This window comes from Sebastes umbrosus, chromosome 9 (assembly GCF_015220745.1).
Source record: "Sebastes umbrosus isolate fSebUmb1 chromosome 9, fSebUmb1.pri, whole genome shotgun sequence".
NCBI classification, from domain to species: Eukaryota; Metazoa; Chordata; class Actinopteri; order Perciformes; family Sebastidae; genus Sebastes; species Sebastes umbrosus.
The window spans coordinates 18877057-18897532 of NC_051277.1; the positions used below are offsets into that span (position 1 = coordinate 18877057).

The following is a 20476-nucleotide window of genomic DNA, read 5'->3' on the forward strand; positions in this document are numbered from 1 at the left end:
CAACTACATGCTATTTTCCTGGTTTCCACTAGGGGCATTGCTGCTGTATTATGTGTTTGAAGCAATGCATCAAAATCAATGTTGTTGCTAATCATTGACATACCCCTGATTGTGAGAAAAATCACCCTGGCATTTAGTATACAGAAAATAATTCCCTTTTTTCCCCACAACAACAGTGGCATTATGTAAAAATCTGGGGTTAAAATCTGAAAATTAATGAATATTTGTTAGTTATGATAAGGACTGAAGTTAGTTAAAATGTTTAACTCAGTGAAAGTGTAAAATAATATTAATATATAATTTTATGGCAGTTTTTTGACAAGGACAGAGCAACTTTTATAAGGATGCACAAGGGTTAAACAAGTAATAACAGTAGTAAATGGTGGGTAGTACCAAATTGCCATAGGTGAAAGTATTCATGCATGACTACAGTGTAAAAATACTGTTACAAGTAAAAGTCCTGCCTTTAAAATGTAAAATGTAAGGAGTATCAGCAAAATGTACCATAAGTATCAAAAGTAGTCATAATGCAGCATAATGACTACTTTTGTCATATTATATAGCATACTATTGGATTATTATGATGCATTAATGTCTAAGCAGCATTTTAATGTAGCATGTCAATATACTGTTGGGTGGTGTAATCAACAAAAATGCATATTTTACAAGCTCATCATCTGTGTGTAAAATCTGAGTAACTAGTGACTATAAATTTCAATCATAAAGTAAAATATCTTTCTCTGAAATGTAGTGAAGTTGAAATATAAATCAGAATAACATGGAAATAGTCCAGGAAAGTACAACTCAAAATAATACTGAAATATCGTAGGGTTAATTTCAGGTCTAGTTATGCAAGTTCGTATATATATATACTACACTTATACTATGACTTTATAATTGCATACTACTACAGATGACTTGCTGTAAATACAAGAGTAAAAATAACATAATTTCCCTCTGAAATGTAATGGAATGAACATAAATAATTACATAAATGTAACATACCAGTACCTCAATATTATGCATAACCACAGTAATTCTACCTTAATTAATTCTAGTTACTTCCCCACCTTTGAGAACTGCATAACTTTGCAACATTTATCTGTCTCAGTCGTAGATTGTTGGCCCAATCATTAGAAATTAAATCTTATTAACTGACATAAATCTGCATTTTTCAGAAGGAAATAAATCTGAAAAAACAAAAACATAAATACGTTCCCTACAGAAGTAGCTCTTTGCATAGAACAAATAAAGTCTCAGAAACTGTTAAAATTGAATACACAAAGCTAAATATATTTATTTTTTTCTACAAAAAATCCAAACATTGTCATGCTTTGTCAAATGTAGATAAATAAAGTCCAGGACTCACAAGAGAAAAAGGGGGATAATGCAGGAACATTACCATACCAGAAAAATGGTACTTGAATCATGTGTGTAATGTGCGTTTTATGTCTGTGTACTTTGTTTACTGTGGGGTGTAAATACTGTAAAGCATGTCCAGGGACGTTATGTAAAAGGAAACTTGAACTGAATCGGAGTTATGATTAAACAAATCTCACAATGAAAGCCCTTTTTCTTCAAAGTTAGGTGGCCAAAAATAAACATTTACTGTACACTCATGGTGGAAAACAACTTCCAGTGAGATATTTTCTGTGTCACACTTTGTGGTTAAATCAATGAAACCATTTCATTAATGACATCATGTCCATCTGACAAGCTCAACACACGCTGCAGTTCAACACCGTCTACATATGTTTTCAGTTTACTGACAAAGGAGCGTATAAAGGCAAGTGTACAAACACTCAAAACAACCAAATGTTTTAGCTCCAATACACTTCAGGTTAATGAACGCCTCACGGTCACCTGACCAGATGAGAGGTTAACCAATATATAATGATTGGCTGAAACACTGCAGTAGCCACAGTGATATAAAGGCGGAACTGAGGTTTGGCACTTGATCCAGTTCCCATGGAGTCCGTGGAGAGAGAGGGGAGTATCTTCATTTTCAGAGATCGGACCTGCAAAGACAGAAACATCCTTAAATGTGTCGTTCAGGCAAACATAAAACCTGGTTTTCAGGAAAATATTTAGAGCTGACCCGAATGCTTCAAAGCTTCGACCATTGAAAATATTGTAGCATATATAAAGTAGTTGGTCATTGTTAAGGTATTTTAGTAACTAAATTTAATATAGTGTAATAATGCAACACATAATAATGATGAATAATAAAAAGCTGATGTATTTTGTTGGTATTTATCACTTAGTGGTTGCACTGTAAAGCCTAAACCTGAGGGTCATTTATATTGTTCATACAGATATTGATGTAAGTTTTGTGTGTATTAGCTGTCCTCTTTTCTTTGTGTATTCTGTATATTTGTTTCTTCATTATTCTCTTTTTAAACACCCTGGGGTAAGAAGAACTGAAATGGAAAAACAGCATCTAAATATGTAAATATCTGACCTACTCATAGAATATAATTAATTATAATTACATAGGCAACCAGCACCTTTTCTGAACTAAAAATATGCTACACTGAAGAAACACAATACTGCTGTGGGTAGAAAAAATTCATAGTTCTAGCTTCGAATTACATGCGTGTGGTGTTGAATAATAGAAATTACAGTTTTTCCCAGATGGTATGTGGAATATTTTGATGCAGAAAACTATCTGTTCAAATCACACAATTTGTTCATACACAGGATTTGTTCAAAAATTTACATTAATGTTCAGTTTATAGTAGTTGCAATAATCAAATTTTCTGAATCGAATTGAGCAGAAATGAGTGAAAAGGATTTGGTTTTCTGTTTAGGAAAAACATTTCTTCATTTCAGATTGATATAAATATTGACTTATATAGATTTATATATAGTGGATGAATACTTACAATGAAAAACATAAGGGCACAAGAGGACCAGGCAAGGGCCACATAATAACCATCACTGCCAAACAGTAAGCCACACATCACTGTGAAGATCATCCTAGAGGAGAAGCATAACATAAATATTTATAATGCTCTTCAATATAGTGTTGTAAAAAATATCGAACCATCGATACTGAATTTCAAACGGTTTCAATGCTCATTTTACACAGTATTGATACGTAGGTACCAGCTGCGCTTTCTGCTCTCTCTTCTCTCCGACAGCAAGCTGACACACACACCGCTATTCATCTTTTAATAAAAATCTAAAATTTTATGCACCCAATATTGTGTCAATTTTTCCTCATGGTATCAAATATCAACATTTTTCAAGGTATTGTATCGAAGTTAAAAATTCCAGTATGTTGACAACACTACACAATATCAATTTATAATGCCGTTATCATGAACTGAGTTACATTTAAAAAATGCCTTATTTACAACCTTTTTTAACCACTGAGCTGAATCAGACTCAGTTAGTCTACATCGTGGATTTAGCATTTAATCGGTTTAGTTATAATACACAACAAGTTGAAGCACTGATTTCCTGTGTCAGTAAAACAGAATCATATTCATCTCAAGTATAACATGATATTTACCCAACATATTTGTATCCACTGTACGCAATGAGATCAAAGGTTGAGAGGTCGCTGTGCACCGTCAGCAGGTACAAACTCAACAACATCACCAAGACCTCAATGATGACCCACACGAGGGCGGTGCTGGCACACAGGCCAAGAACCTCCGGGCTGAACCTTCACACAAAGACAATACACACTCCTGATTCAACGTATTTGATGCAATACATATTTACTGTGAGTCATAAAGTGAATTAGATAAGGAAGAATAACTCACCGTTTTTGAATGCCGAGGGCCATTCCAGCAAGTAAAATGTAGGTAATGAAAGCCATCGCTGAAAGACAAAACATACACTTAATACATTATACAGGAATCACAAAATGCTCGCTTATTGATCATTTTGAATTCATAGTAGGGCTGTCAATCAATTAAAATATTTAAGGGCATGATTGTCCATAGTTAATCGCGATTAATCACAAATTAATCGATTCCATTCTAATTTAAATTTTATCTATTCGAAATGTACCTTAAAGAGAGATTTGTCAAGTATTTAATATTCTTATCAACATAGGAGTGGGCAAATATGCTGCTTTATGCAAATGTACATATATATGACTTATTGGAAATCAATTAACAATACAAAACAATGACAAATATTGTCCAGAAACCCTCACAGGGACTACATTTAGCATAAAAAATATGCTCAAATCATAACATGGCAAACTCAAGCTCAACAGGCAACAACAGCTGTCAGTGTGTCAGTGTGCTGACTTGACTATGACTTGCCCCAAACTGCATGTGATTATCATAAAGTGGGCATGTCTGTAAAGGGGAGACTCGTGGGTACCCGTAAAATCTATTTTCATTCACATATCTTGAGGTCAGAGGTCAAGAGACCCCTTTGAAAATAGCCATGCCAGTTTTTCATCGCCAAAGTTTAGCATAAGGTTGGAACGTTATTTAACCTCCTTCACAACAAGCTAGACATGGTTGGTACCAATGGATCCTTTAGGATTTCTAGTTTCATGTGATACCAGTATCCACTATCTTCACTCTATCTTTAAAACTGAGCCCGCTACAACCTAAGTTGCGTTAATGCGTTAAAGAAATTAGTGGCGTTAAAACAAATTTGCGTTAACACATTATGGCGTTAACTTTGACAGCCCTACTTTATAGAAAACTTACTTGGTATGTAAAGATCCGGCGCATTCACATCCTGTCTTGGAGTCAGTGGAGTGTCCCGATGGTAACGAACTTCCCAATCCTACCAAGAACACACTTACAGTATGAGTCTTACACTTCAAGCAAAATATCATGTTGTGGGAAAAGTACATCGAGTATCTTTAGAATGGCTTTTTGTGACCCTGGTCTTGTAAGGAGAGTTTGCACTGTGTGTAGTTTGTACATTATCAGGGCACAAGATGTCTGGAGCGGCAACTTCATTTACAATCTCACTAAGTTAAAGTGTGTGGGAATTAAGTGAGCTCAGTGTGCTTTTATATCCGCACTGGCAGTCAAAGCCTTCTGGTGTTCATAAATAAAGCTGGAGTGGAGATTAAGTGGCTGATTATCTTGTTTGCATGGTTTCAATGTGATACGTGGGTGATAATATGATACCATGGACAATTATCAAGCAGTTATGCACGCTATTAAATGTTTTGTGTCGTCCCGTACGTTGATGTAGGACAAAGTCTGATGGGATGAATGGCTCTGATTACCTGATGTGTGTAAGGGAACATGAGGATCATGAGTTTCTTCATTACATATCTGGTGTCGACGGCAAAGAAGTACTTCAGCTTGTTCACAGACACGTATCTGCTGATCTGAAAGGAAAAGGAAGTGCAAACATTCTTCAACATCAACTCCACGCAGAGTGACAGAATGCCAAAGTTAATAAATACAGTTGAGTCATAGACATTTTTAAAGAAGGCTGTGGCTGCCCTCGGGCCTGTGCATCCCTTTGGCATCCAGTCTATTATCTAGTTACCAATCCAGTATTACAACATCAGTTTTATTTATTTGCCATTCACAAGCAATACATTTATTTATACAGTTCTACCTTTATTCCTGGGTGAGGAAATTCATCAACTGTTTTATATTAGAAAGCCGACCAGAAAATGGTGTGCTTGATTGAATACCTGTCCACTAACAATGACACCACTTCAACATTACAGTTTTAACAGTAAAAAAGCTCTGGGTGCGACTACGGAGCATTGGAGAGTAGCTGAAAATCAGAAAGTATTAAGCTCCTGACACACCAAGCTGACGGTCGGCCATTGGACAGTTTGGGGCCGTAAGTGAGTGTCCGTCGGCCTAGTTTTTGCGGAGTGTTTCGCACCGTTGGCTCTAGTCTGCCCGTGTCTGAGGCTTTTTGGCCAATTTAAAATGTTAAATCGGTGACGCCGCCTGTCGGTGAGAGAAATCACTCTGATTGGCAGTTCAGCTTAAACAAATCAGTGCACGAGAAGAGAAACGGACGTGAGGATAGCAAGCCAACAAGTAAAGTGAAGAGGAAAAACACAGACGGCTCTTCTCATTTTTCATCTTCATCTCATCTGATCATTCCAATACACGGATATTTTAACAATGACATGGCCATCTGGAATGAAGCTAAATGGTGAGTGAGAGTGGTGTGAAAATGGTTGGCAAACGCCGCTTTGTTTCATGTACATATCTTAACAACGGCTTGTATATCCTCTGTCCCCGCTCTTCTGGTTTCCCTTTTTGAATGACGCATACAGACTACCTCCGCCTGCTGGTGTGGAGAGTTATTTCCTCTCAAGCAGGCGCAGAACATATGTGCTGTAGTCTTTGCGGTGTGTTTAAATGCAATTTTTTTGGTGAAGACAAAGGCGACGTGAGGCGACGCAACAGTCAGCCTTTGTCGCCGCTAGTCCTTTGATGTCAGTTTGGTGTAGAGTGACCATATCAATGAAAGAACACATCTGTGTGGTTTTCCATAAATGGAAAAACTTCAAATCATGAACTTGTTGAGAGTCACCTTTTGGGACAAAAATTAAATAGAATTGCACAAAAAACACCAGCATGGAGGAAGACATTTGATTTTTCACAATTGTGCGGCAAATTGCTGTATTTGAGATGACTCTGTACTCCTGTTTAGACCTATTATCTTATTACATGAAGAGTCTGTATCTGTCTGCTTGGTCATACAGTCACAGAGAAACTTCAAAACCGTGTCAAATAGTTCAGAGCGTGTTTGGGGTTTCATTTAAACCTGTATTTACTAAAGGTGCACCGATTTTTGGGCACACTGTGGCACAGACGTCACAGCCACACATGCAACGTGCACTTCGCGCACACAGTGGCAGTTGCGGCACACAGACCTTACTTATGGGTTTATTGGATTAACACCCAAGCCCGCCATACAGTAGCATATATCATATCTGAAGGAACCCTACGAACATCCTGCTTTTCCTCACCTCTTTGTTCACCATATCCTTCCCTTGGTTGGCTAATGAGGAGCCGTACATCATTGCAGCGTTGGCCATTGGGTCGTTAAACACGTTGTTTGGCCCAGCAGCACCTCCTTGCATGTTATTTGGGGGTCCTGCCATATTGTACGCAGGAGTGTAGTATCCTTGACTGTTCATTGCTGGCGGTACAGCGCTGGTGTCATCAAACAGGACAGAATCTGCAGTGGGGGGAGCTGCACGAGCTCTTGGTTTAGCTGTGGAAAAGATGGACACAACGGAGTAAATGGAAGGCATTTCAATTTGTACTAAAAAACGGACTTTATTGATATTTCATGAGGTACCATCTTATCATCCACACTATCAAATATAAACATTCACTGATATCCTTCCAAATTGTTTAATATGTTAATCCTATCACTTAAGACATTCCAGCCATATCAAGTCTTTCCCTAAGTATGAGAGAAACAATACTCTGTGATAACAAAGATAAAAATGACGAGCTCCTTAATTTCATTTCACTACAGCTAATCCAAAAACCCACGTCCACGCAAAGGTTTACACTCAGTTGCCAGTTTATTAGGTACCCTAAGCTAAAACTAATGCAGTGTAATAAAAACAATAGCAGTTTTACAATAAATCCTACCTTCACAAAGGTTATAACTTAAAGCTTTTCTTCAAAATGTTTTAGACAGGTACTGATTGATTGATTGGTTCCACAATTTCACAAAGCTCTTGTATTACAAATCTTGGTGTCCTATTTGATCCCAATCTCTCCTTTGAAGAACATATTAACAATATAACTATGACTGCATACTTCCACTTAAGAAACAACACTTTCCATGGCTGATGCTGAAACACTTGTTCATGCATTTGTCTCATCTAGGCTTGATTATTGCAATACCCTTTTCTCCGTTTTACCAAATCAACTATTAGCAAACTACAACTTGTGCAAAATACTGCTGCTAGGATATTAACCAAGACTAGAACATTTTATCATAGTACCCCTGTTCTTATTTCATTACATTGGCTGCCTGTACATGCTAAATCAGACTTCAGGATCCTACTTTTAACTTATAAAATATTACACTGACTTTTACTTATCACCACTAGTCACTCCTCATAACTGCTAGGGTTTTACGATCACAAAATGCCGTTCTCCTGACTATTCCAAAAATAAATAAAACATCAGTAGGTGGTAGGGCCTTCTCTTACCAAGCCCCCCTTTTTTGGAATCGTCTTCCTAGCCAGATTCGAGAGGCTTAATCAGTTGAATCATTCAAAAGCAAACTCAAAACATCTTTTCGCATCAGCCTTCAACCTCACTTAGTCTGCCAAAAATACTAATTACAGTTATCTACTTAAAACTCTGTACGTTTTTGTATATTTTGCTCATGTTGCTATGCTTTTAATTGTATATATTGTGTGTCTAACTTTTCTATTTGTAATGCTTTGTATGTAGTCACTCATATATGTTTGTTGTGCCTTTTGCTAATGTTGCACATTGCTGTTTTTATTATATGTACAGCCCTTTGAGGCATGCTTTGTGATATTGGGCTATAATAAACTTTGACTTGACTTGATTGAACTTCATGGATATGTTGGAGTGTGTATAGTTTATGGTGCTGATGAAGTGCATGGCACTATAAGTGTTTCTAATATTTTCTCCACCCATGTATATCAATTAGGATAGTCATTATAACCCTCATGCAGGTGAGATTTATTCACGTACTGGTGTATTAGACATACACCCAACACATCACCGGGTGCGAGCTGCCCAGCCTGCAGGAGCTGTACACCCAGCGGTGCCTCAGGAAGTCCCTGAGGGTCATTAAGGACAACACACACACCCACAACAGCCTGTTCTCCCTCCCGCCCTCTGGTAGAAGATACAGGACCCCCAGGACTCTCACCAGCAGACTGAGGAACAGTTTTTCCCCCCAGGCCATCAGACTTTTAAATAGATAATTCATACGACACCTTCTCACACAAAAAGTACCTCAATCATATATCTTATACTGTATATACTTTATTTGTTCTTAATGTATATGTTCTTAATATACACCTCATAATATACACTATTAATAATAACATACACCTCAAGTGCAACTACCTTTGTTCACATTTCATTTATTACATCTACCCTACCTATTTTACAAGTGCAATTACCTGTTTACATTACATCTATTTTATATTTGATACCTCTAGTGTAAGACTTCTGTTTATATTTATTTATTACATCTACTTTACCTGTTTTATTTACTTTATAACTGTGTGTGTTTTACCTGTTATATGTTTTATCTGCCTCGTTTAGTCTTGTCAAGTATTTGTTTTAAAGCACTGACCAGAAGTGGCAACTGTGAATCTCGCTGTATTTAATACGATGACAATAAAGCTTTCTATTCTATTCTATTCTATTACATTACCGGTATTTAGAGTACTGACAGTAGGCTAGTATATTAACAACTAACAACTTAAACTACAAAATATCATGTTTTAACATACAGGACCCCCAGGACTCTCACCAGCAGACTGAGGAACAGTTTTTTCCCCCAGGCCATCAGACTTTTAAATAGATAATTCATACAACACCTTCTCACACAAAAAGTACCTCAATCATATATCTTATACTGTATATAGTGTATATGTTCTTAATGTATATGTTCTTAATATGCCTGTATATGTTCTTAATATGCCTTGTACAAAGTATTTCTTATATATGTACATTCATACTTCCTGATATGTATATGTTCTTAATATGCTTTGTACAAAGTATTTCCTTTTATAATTGTAATATAACTTATATCTTGAATACATTTTGGTGTACTTAATATACTGGAATCTTCTAGTCACTAGTCAGGTGACAGCAGATGATGATAAAGCTATATGTGTCTAGCTCTAGCAAAAAAAATAGGAAGTAGAAACCATGGACGGATATTTTGCAAATTTTTGCAAAAATTACTACTGATTCATATTTCCACTTACTTGCTCTGTAGCCCTGATGTGGCAAGTCCATTGTGACGTTTGCTGACGTTAGCTTAAAATAAAAACAATGACACGTTAGATACACTTCACCTTATTTAACACCTAAGTAAGGCAAGGCAGCTTTATTTGTAGAGCACATTTCAGCAACAGGGCAATTCAAAGTGCTTTTCATAAACATTCAAGAACATTAAGACATAATTAAAACAGTTATAAAAACATAAAAACATTAAAAGTTTAGAAAATAAAAACGAGCTAAAAATAAAAGCTAGGATAGAAGCTAAAATAGAGTATAACACACAAGAGTAAAGCTCTAGTGCAGTATAATTATTATTATCTGCTTTAATAAAAGGCAGCAGCAAACAGGAAAGTTTTAAGCTTTGATTTAAAAGCACTCACAGTTGGAGTTGGTCCTGCAGGTTTCTGGGAGCTTGTTCCAGATAGTTGGTGCATAATATACTGACTTTTATGACATTTTTTATAGCATACTTTATCATGATATTTTTTCTGACTTTTTATGACATATTTTGCCATGGTATACTCTATTATTAATTTTTTTTATATCATGGCATTTTTTTGTGACAACTATATTATTTTTTTCATGGCATACTATATTATGACTTTTTAATGATACTTTTATAATATTAAATTCTGACTTTTTATGGTATACTATACTATGACATTTTTATGATATAATATATAATATCATCTATTTTATGACTACTACTACAACAATCACTACTGCAACAACTCCAAAAACAAGAACTATAACTTCTACAACTACTACTGCAACTTCTACTACTATTTATATATAATATTTGGTGTATAAAAACTGAAGGCTGCTTCTTCTGCATGTTTAGTTGTGACTCTGGGGACACTAAGCAGACCTGATCCAGATGACCTGAGAGGTCTGGATGGTTCATAACACATAGCAGAAGATCAGACATGTATTTTGGCCCTAAACCATTTAGCCTAGCTAGTGACATGAATTCAAGTTGTTCAGCTAGATACATTAAACAGTGTTGTGTTACAGCTACTGCAGCTAAAACATGATAACATGACAGGATATCAGTGAGCCTGCAACACTCTTAATGCTAATACCTGCTAGCTAACAGTTCATGCTAATGCTAAGTTAATATAACATCATATTTACAAAGTAACACTCGGTGGAGCCGTACAGGGAATGAACACATATTCAAAAGCAGCATTTCAAGTGTTCACACAGCTTGTCTTGAGGGATAATGTTGTTGATTATTAAAGTAAATAAGGAGCACAAAGAGCACTTACCTGCTCAGCTAATGTTGTTAGCTGCTACGTGGCTACCAGACCAGACTGATCCTCCCATCATGCACCGCGGTGGGTTGACTCCAGGCTGCCTGCGTGGCAGAGCAGAGAGACAAGTAGCAAGCATGAGAGTAAGTACACAGTTATACCAGTACACACAGAGGAGAGTTACTGCTAGTACTTCTGTCTGTTCAGCTTACTTTCCTTCCTATTTTTTTATTTTTTAATTTATTTGCACATATAGGCTATAAAACTGCACAACATCCAGTCAATGAAAAAAAAGCCACAGGCTATTTATCAATATTAGCTTGCTGTCAATCTGATATGGTGCTCTGTTTCTCTCCACATGGCACCCCAAATATATAGGGTTCTTGGGAATATGTTATGATTGTGTATGTATGTACACATGTGTTTGTACGGACATGTACAGTATGTATGTGTATGTACTGTATGTATGTGTATATGTATATATGTGTATATTTATATTTGTGTGTATACGCAGGTATGTATGTATGTATATATGTATATATTAAACTTATTTATTTTATTTTTTCCCATTATTTAGACATTGTACGCAGCTAAATGCAATCCTGATTTGATTGTTTTTTTTTTCTTTCCCTCTCTGCTACTGTAGGTGTGTACCCTATTTACTAAAGTACTTAGGTCCAGTTTCGAGGTGCTTTTACTTTACTTGAGTATTTTCATTTTGAGCAACTTTATACTTCACTACTTCATACTGCACTACATTTTTTTTTTTTATTTTATTTTTCGAGGTTGTCTTCATGTATGCAATTTACAGTTCGTAATTCGATAGTTTATTAACCCATTTTTTAAGTAGTTGAGCTTATAGACGAACGCAGTAAGTACACTAGAGAAAACAACTTCAACATTCAAAATTGAAATAAAATTAAGAAGAGAAATAATAATAATAATAATAAAAATAATTATAATTATAATAATAAAAATAAATAATAGAATAAAAAAAAACACAAAAACAATTATAATACAAAAATAAGAGAGTAATAATAATAAATTAAATAAACAAATAAGTTAATAGAAAATAAAAAAGGGAGGGGGGAGGAAGGGTGGGGGAAGCGCAAATATATATTAATATCATTCACATGGGTACACACATGCATCCTCCTTCACGTCAGGTCACCTCCAAGCATATGTATATGTGCATGCATGTTAACCCATGTAGCTATACTCCACTGCATTTTACGGAAATATTGTGCTTTATTTATTAATTTACTCTCTTCAATTTATCCTATGTGGTGTGGTCGAATTTAGTATTTGCAGATGAAATTATAAACACATGATGTTTGAAGTTCATAAAACTCAACATAGCCTAACATAAAACTATTAAATAGTAGTCAGACTCTATATAATACAGTTAAAATTAGCTCCATGTGGACCAGCTGCAATGCTGCTACTTTCACTTTTGCTACTTAAGAACAATTGGTAGCTAATACTTCAACAGTTTTACTTACTATATGGATGTATTTATACTTGTAAGGATTTGTAATTTTACCACCTCTACTGTAATGGACAGTGCTCCAGAATGAGTACTTTTACTTATATCATCTGAGTACATTTTATTGTTGTTTGTTTGTTGCTTATTTATTATTATTATTATTATTATTATTATTATTATTATTATTATTATTATTATTATTATTATTATTATTATATACAGTGCAGGAAGAGGCAAAAACACCACTGGATTTACCTGAAACCCCCACCTAAATAATGTAAAATTTTTACAATGTTATAGAGAACAGAAGATTAATATACATAAATAATATGACTACATAATAGTGATGACACACAATTAAAACAAGATATATATAATAACAACAATAACAATGAATATATCAAAAAGGCTTAGCTGTTAATGCATCTATACTTTAAAAAAACTTGAATGCCAAGACAACCAGAACTGTCTTTGTACAAGCATGTGCAAAACTGCACTGTACAAACACAGTCAAATAATCAAGGTATTTAATTGACAAGGCGTGAACAACACCCATTAAACCAAATAAACGTAAGTGTGTGTGGCATGAGGATGCTTTTATGCTCTCTGAAGTATGTGTGTGTGGGATGGGTATGTGGGTGGGTGTGGGGGAGTTTTTTTAGGGTGAGTAAATGGTAATGGAATCTAATCTGCCTTCATCCACTCCAGAAAATTGTTAACGTTTGTAGGGGAAATGTGGAGTGAAATAAAAAAAACACACCTACATGTACATAAACTTAAAAACAAATATTTTTTTATTCACCCAAATGGGCGTGTCTGATGAGCAGACATGTCCTAATCAAATACGACATAAAAGAAACAGCTGGTGGATGAATGGGTGTAATCAGAGGAAAAGTTGATCGACATGTCGGGACATGTCACAATTAGAGGCATAGCAAGTGTGGCATCATTGCATTCCTGAAGCTTTAGTCATCTGACGCTCACCTTTAACCCATATTCTCTTCATCTAATACAATCAACCAGGTTAGAAAAAAAAAATCCATGTGTGTCATCATTATCACAGGGTGTAATATTACTGAAATCTGAAATATGAGACTCAGCAGTGAAATGGGCCAATGAGCAACAGGTATACAGCCTTTGTTAAATGTCATGCTCCTGGCAGTTTTTCTTCATTGTCTCTATTCTCATTCATAAGTTATGAAGAGACAGAAGGCCACAATTTAAATATCTTAATTTCTATGTAGATTATTAATCTGCACTATTTTTTTCTCTGTTTCCTCCCAAAAAGACTACAATCTGTCTTTGTAATCAACTTTAGTGACTCTTTTAGACAAATTGACAATCCTTATTATTCCTTGGAGAATAATTACAGTAATGTGAGACACTGGTGCATCAACAGCTAGGAGAAATAGGCCCTTTCCGGGAACTCTGTCCTTAGGGACTGCAAGGTCAGCAGCTGCTGTGACAGACTAAGCAGCCGAATCTACAGCGTGCAGTTTTTGAATCTTCACTATGAACTATATTGTGCTTGCGAGTAAAAAACAGTCGTTGAAACGGATGGAGGTATAATTGAGCAGCTTTGTGGCGATGCCCTGACTCATCTCCACAGGCATGCGTGCACGTTGATGTGGCTTGTGAAGTGAGAGTGACTGCCAAAACACAATTAGGCACAGCATGCACCCTGCTTTAGCCACACTTTATAATCTATTTCACTTTATAATCTATTTCATTTAGTATATATATATATATATATATATATATATATATACTTTTAACAAGAGTAAATTCTTATATATATATATATATATACACACACACACACACACACACATATATATGTATATACTTTATATATATACATATACACATACAGTACATATATATATATATATACATACATATACACATATATATATATACATACATATATATATACACATATACATATATATACTGTATATATATTATTTATTTATTTATTTATTACTAAATATAAATGTTTTCATCAATTCAAGATATTTATAAGTTCTGAAAGTTATAAGATCTGAAAACTAACTAACTAACTTAACTTGAAATTAATAAAACATATTAAGTTAGCCAACATTAAGTTAATGATAAAAGATTGATTTATTTCATTAAACCTCTGTATGATGCCTACGGTGTGAATTTAAATTCAATATTTTTACTTTGCAGCAATAAAGAAAAAAAACGAATCTGCCTTTATTTTGTAATTTCATAAAGTTAAATTTTTGATAGTTGAGAGTGATCTCTTTCCTCTTAGCTTGTTGAAATTGTATCGTAATGATGGCATCAAATAGTGTCCTTATCTCTAAAATAAAAAAAAGTACAGCAAATATTTAAATATATATATATATATATATATATATTTATTTATTTATATTTAAATAGCTTAAAGTGAAGTACAATTTGAAAACAATTTTTTTTTTTGGTTTTTAATTTGCACAAGTAGATTTTCCCATATTTCTCCTTAAAGCGTAAACAAATGGTTATGAAACTGACAGTACTTCCACTGGAGTAGGAAACAGTAGTATTTTTTCAACCACTGCATCAGAAGAGGTTTCTGTCTGAGGAATCCCGAGGAGGAAACTCTCACCATATATGGTCAATGACGTCACGGCACGTGGTCCGATTCGTGTGAGGTTCCAGACAGCACTATTTCCCGTAACTCCGGAGGGGCGTGGTGAACACATAGTGCCGCTTTAAGAGTTTACAACCTCACAATCATTCCCAGACTTTGGCTTCTAGAAGTATGACTAAGGACGAGAGGACGGACTGAAAGTCGTTTTGGGAAGTTTTAAGGCGATTTGAAAAAAAGCGAGGCGATATTTCCTTCCTAGTCCCCCCTTGAAGACGAACCCGCTTGGACTCTACCGATTTACCGCAATAAGGTGGGCTTACCCAGAGTTTGAATTGACACACGTTTATTCAGAGTACTTTGGTGAGACTTTGAAGGCTTTATAGACACCAGCTAGATCCAATTTCTCTTTTCATTTACACAGAAAGGATGTATCGAAACTTTGGGAATCACGGGAGAGGAAACCCGGCGTATACAGGCAGCAACTCTGGGTCAAACAACCTGGGAAGTACCAACACTACCACTACACAGCAGGAACAGGTAGGTGTCTTTTAAGGTGATCTCACACAGTCAGGGTTCAAATAGGTACAACAGAATGTAAACTAAACTGTGTTTTTTTCAAGTTTTAAAAAGTTGTGAATTTCAATGCTATAATAAAGTTGTAAACATGTAATACTGTTGATGTAACATTATGTGTAATTTTTGTGTAGTTATACAAGTTACTGTATGTTTATGAATCAGACTAAATATATATGAACATAACCAGGATAAGATTCATTATTTATGAATTGTTATTACGTATGTTTTTGTAATGAGTCAGAATAAATATATATGAACATAACCATGATAAGCTTCATTACTAGTTATGTTTTACTTATTATTACTTATTATAACTAATCATTATTGTTTTAAGTGTTTTGTAATTGATCACATGTTGGATTCTGTTACTAACATTTATCCACTTTTTTTTCTTTTTCAATCTATTTTCCCCAGAAGTTTACAATGGCTGGCAGCAGTCAGTTTGTACCAAGCCTCAATGCCATCACAACCAACCAGGACCTCCAGTGGTTGGTCCAGCCCTCCCTCATGCATCCACCAGGCCCTTCTCGATCTCCAGCGCCCCCCTACCCAACCCTCTCAGGGGCACGGGGCCCTCTGGGTCCACCACCTTCCCATTCCCATTACCTCAGACCAGGGGTCATTAGAGCAGCTGCATACACTACTGGTTCAACACGCCGCAGGAACGACGAACATGTAAGAAAGTACTTTATGAACTTATATACAAAGATTTACTGATGTAGACACAATGGTAATTGTGGATTTCTTGCGTATCTGTTGTTTGAAAAGTGAGAGTGGAGCTCTCTTGGGAGTCATATTTTCCCTAGAGGGAATGCATAGTGAGGTGTGGACAGTAGCTCAATCATTTCTGTGTAACTACTGTGTGTAATATCCTGTAATACACTCTGTGTCATTTCCCCCTAGACTTACACATCAGATGAATCAATTTAGAAATAGGGGAAGGACAAGATTACATTAAATTAGATTAGATGTAATACATTATTTAAAGGAGAATTTGCTCTCCAGACGCCAGCACACACTGTTTATGTTCTTTGATGGTGTTTACTTTGAGTCAGTATTGACTCAGTCAAATGATCACCTGAGCCACACTGTTTGCAAAGATCTGCTTTTTGTTAGCAGGGCAATGTTACATGTCAAAACAAGATATCGCAGATGTTAAAGTGACCCAGATCAACGTAACTTTGACCTTCAGAACCGTCATAATTTTCGTCACCACCACAGAGTAATTTTTTTTGTTTCATCAGAAACACGTTTGCACACACATCACCGTCACAGATTTGTTCTTGGCGTTGTAATTTCATGGTACAGGAAGTGGATTGTCATGTGACTCACAGGGGCAAGTCATGTTGTGTGACTCACACCTGAGTCACCGCTGGGGTCTGAGTGTGACTCATCACCCCGAAAGGGCGGGAAATATTGGATCAACAGCAATTATTCAGTAGGATGCTGGGTGAAGTCAGAGTTAGGGTGTTACAAAGGCACAAAAGCTCAGGCATTTTCAAATCATTCAGCCGCCATGACTGTGATGACTCAGTGCACACACATGGTGGTGGTATTTCACCTGTGTCATGTAGTCTGTGGTGGACTACCAACATGTCTCCTTATTCGTCTGATATTTTGAGCTTTTTGCCCAGAGCAAAAAGGTTTCACAATCCAACTTTAGACATTAAAGGTCTTATTGATAACATTTTTATGTAGATTAATATTCAAAGAAAAATAATACATCTACAGAACCTTTAGAAAGGTGCTGAATAAAAGTATGGCTTTTTCTGAAAAAAATATTATGATTATGAATTAAACATTTAAAAAATGTTGGCGGGTCCAAAATTAATGTTTTGTTTATCTCTGTGGAAGAGATAATCAGTCGTTTCATTCCCACTTCTAACAAGGTTTGTGAGCACATAGTAAAACGACGTGGGTATCACATGGTTTTTCTGCGGGTTTTGTTTAGTGTGGAAAAACAGATAAATGTCTGAGATAGGTAAGTGCCTTGCAATGACTTGTTGTGAAGTGAATGCAATGGAACGGAGGAGGGTTTAGAGTTTGACTCACTGCATCAGGTTAACTTATGTTATGTATTTAAATCTTTATTCTTCTCTTTCTCATCAAAGTTATCCCATGAAGAGGTGGAGAGACGTAAAATAAGAAGGGAGCGGAATAAACTGGCAGCAGCAAAATGTCGCAATCGCCGCCGGGAGCTGACAGACACATTGCAAAGTGTGAGTGAGCATTGTACAAATGTCACAATATTAATGCTCGTAATACAAAGTATTGGTCATAGAATTTACTGTCTTTCTCTGCTTTCCCCTCACGTAGGAGACTGACGAGCTGGAGGATGCAAAGTCCAAGTTACAGAAGGAAATAGCTGAATTACAAAAGGAGAAAGACAAGCTGGAGCTTGTCCTGGAGGCTCACCGTCCCATTTGTAAATAGAGGACTCGGATTCGGATTCAGACCCAAATCCATCAACTTTGGCAGGCGTCAAACTGGAGCCACAGGAATTCAGCAGACCCGGACCTTCGACCAAACTGCCAACTAAAATGGAGAAGCCTAAACCCAAGATAACCATCCCCACCAAGCGTGTGACATCTGCTGTCGTCACTGAATCCGAGTCCCTCCACACCCCGGTCCTCACAACTACTCCCTCTCTCATACCCTTCACAGCTGGTATGGTTTTCACCTATCCCTCTGCCTCTTCAGACACCAGCACCTCAATCACGTGCCACGCTACATCCCATCATACCCACCACTCTCAAGCCCCACAGCCTTGTGGGATAGCTCACCGCCGCAGCAGCAGCAGCGGAGACCAATCGGATCACTCCCTGCACTCCCCGACCATCCTCACCCTGTGATTGACGGCCACGTCGTCCTGACTACAACACTAATGTTAATTTCATCACGTGTGACAAAAAGGATCTCTGGGAAGCATGAGGGAAATGAAAATGATCATTCTGATAACCATTTCAAAATGAGCTGTGTGCATCTGCTTCATTTCTCCTTTTTAGAAAGTTTATCCTTTAACTTAGATAATATGCAAATTAGTGGTACTATCAGGATATGAATGTTACACTCTTTATAGTATTGATATAAATATAAAGTCTTTATATTTCTCATTTTAAAAGCTATCATGTAGAATGAGCATGTTTGAGGTTTTTTATGAAAGCATTGCATGCAGAATTATAGAATTATATAAGCTTTCTAGAAATAACTGTGTTAACTCCATCTAATGATATATTAATAGCGATAATTCAGTATAATGTGGCATTTGATAACTTTTTTACATTGTTATATAACACTTTATAAACTTCCTCACCATAGGAAATAGAGTACTTTTAAACAAATGGTCCTTATTTTTGTATGAATCTTTTAAAAATTCTAATATTGTCTATGCAAATGAACTACCACTAAGGCTGGGCCGTAGGAGTTGATATAGATTATATAATCACATATTTATTTTTGAGAGTGTAATATATTTTTGGTAATGTTTTCATTGTCTCTGACAAATGAACTGTTTTGGTGGGCAGTGCCTTACTTCGCAGACAATAAAGAGCAAAGATTCATAACTGTGTGAAATTTGTGATGGTGTATTATTATTAGTAAAATTATTAATAATAATAAAAAGTCATATATTACAAGAGGATATGATTAGACTGAAATGCATCTTAAAAACAACACATTCATCAGATTCAATTGAGAATGAATTATTTAAAGTGTGAAAGATATATATTTTTACATTTTGTAAAGTGAACACTGAGACACCAGAATAACCCAAACTGGAACATAAATACTGTAGGACTGAATGAATTATACTGATTATTTGATTAGTCATCTGATTAGAGGAGATTAATCTGCAGCTATTTTGCGTTTAATCAAGCAAAAATGAGAGCTGAATATTCTTTGGTTGAAGCTTATCCAATGTGAGTTTTTGCTGCTGTGTTTTATATAATTGTATTATTAAAAATAAAACATTATTATTAAAAAAAATCAAGCATTTTAAAGTCATGACCTTTGACCCTGGGAATTATAATGGTCAGGCGATTAGACTGTTGTCAGGCTATTAGATAGGCATTATCAGTCGCTATAAGCCCCATAGATATGGGTCAATAGGTGCCTACTACACCCAATAGTAGGTTTTATCATCTATTCACATGGTAGATCACTGAAACCTCTAGTGACTGTAGTAATTATGACAGGAGCAGAAGCAGAAGTCAGGCACTGTAGTACAGACCGTGTGAAATTAATTTTTTTTGCCTAAACCTAAAGAAGTTTTAGTTTTGTTGACTAAACCTAAAGAAGCAGTAGTTGTGTTGCCTAAACCCAAAGACGTAGTTTTGTTGCTTAAACCTAAAGAAGTTGTAGTTTTATTACTTAAACCTAAAGAAGCCTTTTTTGTTTGTGTTCAAAACGTGACGTTTCATTCAGTTTTACAACATGTTAGAACATGTTGCTTTTAAGTTTCACTTTCTCTTTTACACCATGGTGGATGTAGCAGGCCCCTACAGACCCACATCTATGACTGATAACGGCTATTTAATGGCCTGATAACACTCAAATCGGGTGCTATTTCTTTCTCTCTCTCCTTTTGTTTTTACATTTTATAGATGAAACAACTAACTGAGAAAATAATGTATAA

The 20476-nt window shown here is 35.8% G+C and overlaps 2 protein-coding genes across 2 annotated transcripts; one reads left to right on the plus strand and one right to left on the minus strand.

The window, feature by feature from the left end:
* Window positions 1–1266: 1266 nt before the first annotated feature.
* yif1a (Yip1 interacting factor homolog A (S. cerevisiae)) lies at window positions 1267–11320 on the minus strand. The gene is made up of 9 exons (XM_037780901.1): window positions 11198–11320; window positions 9914–9965; window positions 6938–7185; window positions 5216–5320; window positions 4683–4761; window positions 3774–3831; window positions 3518–3673; window positions 2886–2979; window positions 1267–2018 (listed from the first exon to the last, which is right to left on the minus strand). The coding sequence occupies exons 2-9, from the start codon at window positions 9942–9944 to the stop codon at window positions 1860–1862; spliced, it is 930 nt and encodes a 309-aa protein (XP_037636829.1). The 5' UTR covers window positions 9945–9965; window positions 11198–11320; the 3' UTR covers window positions 1267–1859.
* A 4052-nt stretch (window positions 11321–15372) lies between these two features.
* Window positions 15373–19411, plus strand: fosl1a (FOS like 1, AP-1 transcription factor subunit a). The gene is given in 6 exon segments (XM_037779207.1): window positions 15373–15577; window positions 15689–15804; window positions 16258–16518; window positions 17955–18062; window positions 18160–18271; window positions 18274–19411. Coding segments are annotated over 5 exon segments (1014 nt in total). The 5' UTR covers window positions 15373–15577; window positions 15689–15693; the 3' UTR covers window positions 18696–19411.
* The last annotated feature ends 1065 nt before the right edge of the window (window positions 19412–20476 follow it).